This window comes from Lathamus discolor, chromosome 3 (genome assembly GCF_037157495.1).
Source record: "Lathamus discolor isolate bLatDis1 chromosome 3, bLatDis1.hap1, whole genome shotgun sequence".
Lineage (NCBI taxonomy): Eukaryota > Metazoa > Chordata > Aves > Psittaciformes > Psittacidae > Lathamus > Lathamus discolor.
The window spans coordinates 93,509,314-93,517,904 of NC_088886.1; the positions used below are offsets into that span (position 1 = coordinate 93,509,314).

The 8,591-nt window shown below is 40.5% G+C and overlaps 1 protein-coding gene across 2 annotated transcripts in view; it reads left to right on the forward strand.

Annotated features, from left to right (window-relative positions):
* The window catches only part of VCL (vinculin), a 63,310-nt gene extending 55,663 nt beyond the window's left edge, over positions 1 to 7,647 (forward strand). Inside the window, exons 19-22 of one of the 2 annotated variants that reach the window (XM_065670640.1) lie at positions 1,004 to 1,210; positions 3,435 to 3,638; positions 4,262 to 4,366; positions 5,037 to 7,647. In XM_065670640.1, coding sequence (XP_065526712.1) covers positions 1,004 to 1,210; positions 3,435 to 3,638; positions 4,262 to 4,366; positions 5,037 to 5,183 — 663 coding nt within the window. In that variant the 3' untranslated portion in view covers positions 5,184 to 7,647. The remainder of the gene's footprint in view (positions 1 to 1,003; positions 1,211 to 3,434; positions 3,639 to 4,261; positions 4,367 to 5,036) is intronic. The other variant, XM_065670639.1, reaches the window with a different exon arrangement.
* Positions 7,648 to 8,591: the final 944 nt, after the last annotated feature.

Genomic DNA, 8,591 nt, shown 5'->3' on the forward strand with positions numbered 1-8,591 from the left:
ACAGCTTCCTTCCAAAACTTCTGCATGGTTTTGTTGTTGTAGTTTGGGTTGGGTTTGTTTTTTTCTACAAAAGCAAAGCACAGTTGAAAATGCATTCGTTTTGGTAGTTTGAGTTTTATCACACTTGCCTTTAGTCAAAGAAATACAGTTGGTAAACTTGTAGGATATTTTTGTATTGAAATGCTGCTTTATTATAAATGCCTGTATTGTTATACCACTTACCTCTTCCTTGTGCCTACCCTAACCCTCTTTTTTTTCTTTCAAGGTAATGGATACAACATAAACATATTGTAGCAAAACAGTACCATATGCTTCATAATCCTTTTATTCTGCTAATTCTGTTTCAGTATTTTTTAAGTGTTATATTAACAGCATTCATAACATTCAGTATCATCTCCTCTTCTCATAACCTGGTATTGCTCTTTTTCATGTTATCCACGATACTTCAATACTCATTTCACAGTGTCTCCCATCCCACCTTATTGTTTTTTTTTACTCTACAGCAAGCAGTGTCAGTGGGTTTTGTGTGATCCATGCTGCTGTCTCTTCTTAGCATATATACGTGACCAGCTTCCATACAAAGCTTTCTGTCTGCACAAATACCACAGTCATCAGCTCCTGTGCCTGCTTCTATGTAGTCAAACCAGCTTTCATTTAAACAGGAAATCCATCCATTTCACCACTGTCTTGCCAGAAATGTTGTTCTGCAAGCCAGCCTCTGTCTGTAGAAGCTGTATCCTCAGTTGGCAAATGATGCTGCATCTTTGAACTGTAACTTCTTAATATTTTTGGTAACTTTGGTCCACAGGTGAAACATTTGTTTCCTTCTGCTAATCTTGTATTACTTCCTCCCTCTGACCTGATCGCATTGCTGCTTGGTCAGATCCTGAGAGACCAGAGGATGTTTTGGTCACTAAAACAGCTCAGTTCATGCTCTTCTACCAAATTCTGCTTCTTGTACTAACTGTCCCCTGTTTCTCCACCCTTGCTGCCACCTGCAAAGCCTGTGACTGTGATTAATGAAGCGGCTGAGGCTGGTGTAGATATAGATGAGGAGGATGATGCAGATGTTGAATTCACTCTCCCCTCTGACATTGAAGATGATTACGAGCCTGAGCTGCTGTTAATGCCAACCAATCAGCCTGTTAACCAGCCCATTCTGGCTGCTGCTCAGTCTCTGCATCGGGAAGCAACCAAGTGGTCTAGTAAGGTACTCCCGAGTCTCCCCGGGGACTGATCTGTGTGCATCCAGCCATTTGGAACGCTGACACATTTGCATCACTCTTGATCCCTGCTGGGCCCGGCCATTCTGAATGAATAATTGTGTCTGCACTTTATTTTAAGGACTGAAAGTTGCTTCACAAGTTTGCTAGAACTTGTTTGTCAGTGCTGGATTAAAGCTTGATTTGGGTCACTTATTAATACTCAAAGACTTCTTTTCCCCTTGCATCTGCCTGTTCTTATTTGTTGTAGCAGTTTTCAAGCTGCTATAGGGGCTGTCTTCCCTCTCCTGCCCGTTTTTTTTTTTTTTTCCATTCATTTGGACTACCTGGGAAGCCATGGGTAATGGTTTCTTAATGACTTCCAGATACATCAGAGTATACAGCATTCAAGAAGTCATTTAACCTGTCTATTGTGCTTGGCCTCCACTGATGCCATCAATTAAAATACCTTCCAACAAGAAGGAATGGCTTTGTCTGGCAGTGTTTCTCAAAGAGGATTGACTGTCTGCTGGCTTGCACTTGGCTGTATTGCAAATTCTGGTCTTGAGAGAACTCTTTTATGAAGAAACTGCACTGAATGCTGTTAGCTGCTGAATTGAGATTGTATTTATACAAAACCAGTGGAAATCTAACACGAGGTTCAGACATTCACAAGTAGCCTGTCTCCTCTGTGTAAGCACAAATGCTTGCAAGACTGGTCACTTTTCATAGCATGCTGCAAAAATAAGGTTGGTGTCCCTTAACAAACAAAGATGAGGGGGGTGTATGTATATGTGTGTTTACATAGGTAGATGTACTAAACTATTTATTAAAAAAGGGCTTTAAAAATGTTCTTGTCCTTTACAGATTCTGATGCTTGGATAACTTGTTAGAGAGCTTCGTAAATGACACTGGTCCTAATTTCTTGATCCTCCTACGTGAAAACATGGAAAAACTTTGTTATGTCATTTGCATCCTAGCTGGTTATACTAGCAAACTGTTTAGCTATTAGGTCATGGTAATAAATAGTTCAGCCTTTTGTGTTGTCTGTATCTGTAAAACATCTGGGATATCTTCTTGAATTTGCTAGCAGTGAGTCATGGAAATATGTGCTTATAGGGATAGAGAATGCATTTGCTAAGTTGGGCTCTCGCTGTGTACTCTTTGCTCCAAACTTCATCAGTCATTAATTGTGGAATTATACTGAAGAAAGAGTGCGCTAATCCTTAAACTCACTCTGCTAATACTTCATCCACACCACAGGAATGCTTCATGGCACCAAATAATTCACTGTTGTCTAACAACTTTCTACAAAGGTGAATCTAAATATACTAATAGACTACTAACAATTGATCATATAGGTCTGCTTTTTCTTGCACCAGGTTTCTCTCTGGAACAGTGTGTAAGAAATGGTTTTGCCTTATTCCTACGCAATTCCCATTTCAAATATTTCTCAGGGTATTTCTGTGACTAATTTTGATGTACAAGAAATCTGGCTTTTAATGTAAGAAATAATCACTATATAATTGCATTATCTTTTGAACTATTATGTAGTTCTCTCCTGGAAGCTTTATTTTTAAGGGGGAGCTTTTGTCAAAAAGGAAGATAGGTTTTCAAGGAATACCTCAAAACAAAATCAACCAACCAACCAAAACAAAGAAAAGTAACAGCTGCATCTCATTTCCACATTACGTGTGACAGAAGTTTTGTATTTTAGAGATTCTCTTCCAGTTTTTCCTTTGGCAGCATAGCAGCACAGCTGATACTTTAACAACTTTATTTTCAGAGGCCACTGAATATTTCATGCTCAACTGTTATGCCTACACTATTTAACTTCATTTGTGCTATTTGGTTTAACGAGCTATTTAGCACAGTTTTAATTTAAAGCCTTTTTTGGGAAATCTGGAATTCCAAATCCTAATAACATGCTTTATCTTAAAACCCATCCAGCAGAGCAGTAACTCTCATTCCATGGACAAAACTAACACTTCTTTTACCACTTCTTTTCCAGTTTTGAAGCGAAGTTTTTCCTGAGTGTTAGGAAGAAAAATGTTAGAAATGTATGATTAGTACAGATCTTCCCTGTTCCTTGAAGAAACCTCTGTTCACAAATGGTTCTTCCATCCTTAACCTCTAGAAAGTGCTGCTACCCAAATGTAGACTGCCACTGAGCCATGACTTCTGTGCAGCACCTGTGGTGGTGAGAATGTTAACTCATCTTCTTCTCTTCAGGGTAACGACATCATTGCTGCCGCTAAACGAATGGCGCTGCTAATGGCAGAGATGTCACGCCTGGTGAGAGGAGGCAGTGGAAACAAGCGTGCCCTCATTCAGTGTGCGAAGGACATTGCCAAGGCCTCAGATGAAGTCACTCGGTTAGCCAAAGAAGTGGCAAAGCAGTGCACTGACAAGCGCATTAGAACAAACCTCTTGCAGGTAATGAGTTAACTTGTGAATGCCTCAACTACTACCCTCATCCCTCTTCCTCTCTTGGCGTGAGTAAGCACAGGAATTGTGGCAGTAAACCATGTATCTTTCCTTGGCTTGGAAGGTTTCATCAAAGTCTACATCTGTTTTTAGATCCCATGGCCAAATATATTTTGTAAAGTCAAGATTTGTTTAGAGTTGAGTGGAAGATGCCAGTGTCCAAAGAAGTTAGAAAAATAGGGTGTTACGAACATTGGTCCGTCCTAAGCCTGCATTGCTTTGCATTTCATCTACTTACTCCTTTGTATCAAAGAAGAGCAGCAGAAATATAACGCTCCTTAGTGTTTCAGTCTCAGCTAAACATACATGATGCCATTCGTAACCAAGCAGGTCCTTGAGAAATATCTGGAAGAAAGGAAAAATACTGGCTCCATCCCAAAAATTCCCAAAGCAAGTAAAATCAAGTAACTTACCAATATTTGTCAGGAAGTCTTGAAGGTTGTGAGATCCCCTCTATGCTTATTCTTGATCGTATAGTAAAAATAAAATCAAAAAGTGTTCTGAAAACACCCCAACAGATAACGCGTTGGTTCAGTTGTCAACGTGAGGTGGTTTTTATCCCCCTTCCTCAGGTCTGTGAGCGAATCCCAACCATCAGCACACAACTGAAAATTCTTTCCACTGTCAAAGCTACCATGCTGGGCAGAACTAACATCAGCGACGAAGAGTCGGAACAGGTAAGAGGTGTAAAAATTGATGCTACTGTGGAAATGTTGATAAGCTTAATGTGAACAATACATGTAGTATTGGTTGTGTTCTGGGAACTCGATGTTTGGTGGCTTAACCCAGCTGTTCAGTGATGATGATTTTAGTACACCACCTTGGTTTCTGACTCAAAAGCTGCAGTTTAATAGAGGAACATCAATCCCTCTCAAGCCAAAAAGCTACTCTGGCTCAAATTTTATATGAACAACTTGTTGATTTCCTTGTTTTAACAGTGAAAGGTGAGCTAGCTGAAGACCTTGCTTCTACAAATACAGCAAGTTTGACATTGGAGGAGTAGGAGCACTCTATGGTGGAGTGTACTGAAAATATTTGTTCTCCAACACCTTGAGTACTTGCAGTTCTGTTAGTTCCCAAATGCATGGTTTCAGCTGAAATCCTGCAGTTTTGGCTTCTCAGAGATTATTCTGCTTTGAGACACTCAGTTTTTATTGAGATTTTGCATAAATACACAAATGAGGTTTCCAGAGGTTAATTGTTCCATTCATTTTTTCATAGTTTAAGTTAGCAATAACCTGACTTAAGCTGCTTGTACTGGGGGTCCTTGTGCATAGTGGGCTTCTGTGCTACTCTCTTGGACATGGTATTTACCAATACATTTGAAATTTGTCTTTTTCTTGACAGGCAACTGAGATGCTGGTTCATAATGCCCAGAATCTCATGCAGTCTGTGAAGGAAACTGTGAGAGAAGCTGAAGCAGCATCCATTAAGATAAGAACAGATGCTGGATTCACTCTTCGCTGGGTCAGAAAGACCCCCTGGTATCAGTAGACACTTGCCACATAGGTATTGTTTTGTGTAACTTAAAATGCCTTTTTTTTTCTTGGAAACAGAAGAGATGTATTAACAGCAAAAGGTGCTGTATACATGAGCTTAAGACTAGCTTATGCTAATGCCCCATTCTAAGGGTATGAATTAGAATGCATTTCAAATGTCTTCGGAACACGTTTGATATCCAGCACCTCATGGCTTCCGATGGTAGACAGTTCGTATCCCCTGTTTTTTATCATTGTTTGCTTTTGAAGATTCTCTTGATGAATTCTGTACTCCCAGAAGCACATTTCATTTATGCACTGTATACTCCAGTAGTTTCCATGTGATGATATAAAACATGGACTTCACTTCAAGCTTGTGTTAAGAGTCTAGGACACTATTGGTTACTTGGCAGGTTTTTTAGGGACAGTCATTGATACAGAAACATTGAACACGTCAGCAGGATTTCAGCTGCCTGGTTTTAAACAATGCAGAAATGACGGAAGATGTAGGGGGTTATACTAAAAGGTATGGGAGGGCAGCAGAACAGTTGTAAACTGAGGACTGCAATTCTATGTCTGAAATTATATTCTCTGATTTGTGCCTGGCAGCAGTGTTTTAACAAAAACTGGAGCTGTCTTTGTCACCCTCCTGTAACCCTGTAAGTAGGCATTCCAGAACTCCTGTACTGTACTGAAATGCTTTGCAGTGGATGTTAGTGACACACTGTTGACAGCCTGAGCCTTACGGCTGGAAACTTAACTCATGGACATCTTTCCTTCTTGCTCAATTCACTAACATAGTGAGCTGGGAAATCCTGGTTCTCTTAAGCTAGCTGCATATCCAGGACCAGAAAACACCACATGCTGGCTCTTTCCTCCTGAAAACCAAATGAGCACATACAATTCTTCTTTTTTAACTCTTCCCTCCATTTAGTGTTATTCCAGCCACTCAAGGTGGAAATTAAAAGATACAGATACTGAATTAAACAGGACCTCTTGCTTCACTGCCCTGGTTTCCAACAATGCATAAGGTGCATAACCTGCACAATTTCAAAGAAGAGCTGCAGTGACATGAAACTCTTTTTAGGCAGCCTAATGGTTATCAGCAAATGGTAATGTGAAATATACTGGGCTATTCTTACTGGTTTTGATGTTTAGAGGCTCAAAATCTTTTTTCAAGGTCTAATAATAGGGAATTGCACAAAGTGTTACTGTATCTTAAAAAAGGCAGACAAAACCATAACAATTAACATCACCCCCCCCCCCCCCCCCCAACAAAATCCCCCATCCCTCTCATTATTAAAATAAACTTGGGATGCTTTTATCCTTCCATAACTGAACATGCCTTCATAGATTTATATACATACACACACACACACACATTCATTTCATTGCTTCCTGGTCTGTTTTGGCACTTGACAGAAAGCAGGATTGTTGGTTTCGAATGAGTCTCTGTACATTTGCAAGACTTCTGCCCAGATCAACACTGACCTCATGATGCCCTCGTAATTTGGTGAAGTATTGCAAGATCAAACCACCTTTAACAGAAGTGCCCTTGTGGAAGAACTGCTCTGTCTTAACAGCTCAAAGGAGGAGGTACATGACAGTTTACCTGTCTGCAATTCTACACTTGGACTTCCTCCTCTCCACCCCCTTTGTTGCACTGTTATCTAAAAAGGGAAGTCAAACTGATTTTACTACATCTGCCTCAGCCTGACCTTAGCAAGAGAAAACGTGTTCATCTTTAATTCACTCCTTGTGTCTTGGTATTACGGAATACGTGGTACTTCGGATCTTTCCTTAATATTCTCTTCCTGCAATTACCTGCAACGGGAAGAGGAAGGAAGGGGTGCCAGAGCCTTAACCTGAATGTCTTGCATTTGGTTGGTTTGTACCAGATCTTTAACATAATTGTAATGTTGTAATTTCTATTTAATAGTAAATAACACTGAATTAGGTAGGGGTTATTTTTAAAGGATTTTTCTAAGTAGTCTTCCTGGATTCCTTTTTAATGCTCCTCACATTTCCTCCCTTCCCCCTCCCCAATTCAGGCTTCTCTGTGAGAGATTTTTTTTTAGCATCACTGTTTAGTTGCTTGACTGATATTAATGCAATATTACTAATGCCTTTAATACATAACTGTTTATGCCAAAGATCACCTTTTGTTTATTGCAGAATGTTTGCAGGAAAGTTATGAATCATGGTTGCCTTTGATATCCTTCCAGAATGTTTGCTCTAAGTTCTTGGCCTGTTTTGTAGAAGCTGAGATCCGTGTCCACCTTATGCAATTACTGCTTTTTTGAACTCCAGTGGTCTTCAGACCTGAAATGCAGAAACTATTTGAAAACAAGACCATGAATGTCACTTAGAAATGTTTTGCCACTATGAAACTTTGTTTATAAACCAAAATGTATTGTATAGTCTAATGTTTTCAACCTTCCTTGGGTTCTGTTAAAACAATAAAAATGCATTTGTACAAATGTCAGCCTATGACTGTTAATGGAGCAGTGGGTGACACCGTAACAAGGGGAGTAAAAAGCTAAAGCAGCAGAAACACTAAAGGACAGATGTTTCTACATACTCTAAAAGTGCAGAGTTTCTCAGACAGAAGACATTCAAGTTGTTTCTGTCTTTTGTGCCCGTAAAACTCGTGATTAAAGAACTTGATGGAAGCTGTGATCCAGTGGGGAACAACTGGAGCTCTTCCAGAGGCCTGGTGGTCATCTGTTCTAGTAGCATTGGGCAAGGTTCTGAAAACTTGTAATGGGATTTTCTGGCCCTGTCACTAAGGGAAGAACTGCTGCTCTGGGCAACACCTCGTTAATCGGGGTTTTAATCACCCCTGCATTCAGTTTGTGAAGTAGCACAGAATCCCTGCCCTGCTCCCGTCACTCCTTCACAGGGAGAATATCTTACAAACACTTTTTCTCACCAGAAGTATTTACCAGCACGCATCATGTTCTGACTTTGTGCAACCAATGTGTATTGGTGCTGTGGGACCCAACAAAATCCAACAGTGCCAGAGAGCATCTGGGGTTTAGTAATGATAGTAAAATTCAGATTCTGTGCTGTACACACAGTTCAATCTGTATCTGAGGCAGGGTGACAACCTGGGAGACATTTGCCTTTGCAGCACTCCTGGAGGTGAGCACTCAGGGAAGGGGAGATCAAGGGCTGGCAGTACAAATTCATCAGGAACAACACCCTCCAATTCCCTATGCTTCCTCCAATTCCAACTCCTCCAGGTGCTGGTGCAATTTTTCTAACAGGGAGAATGGAACACAGTCCCCTTCTGCAGGTTCCACAGTCGAGTTTTCCGTGCTTGGAGAACCGGCAGGAACCAGCACACCACCAGCAAAAGGTGTAAGCCTCACACAACAACCACTGTTTCTCATGCTGAAGGTAGTTCCCTAGCAGGTAAGTG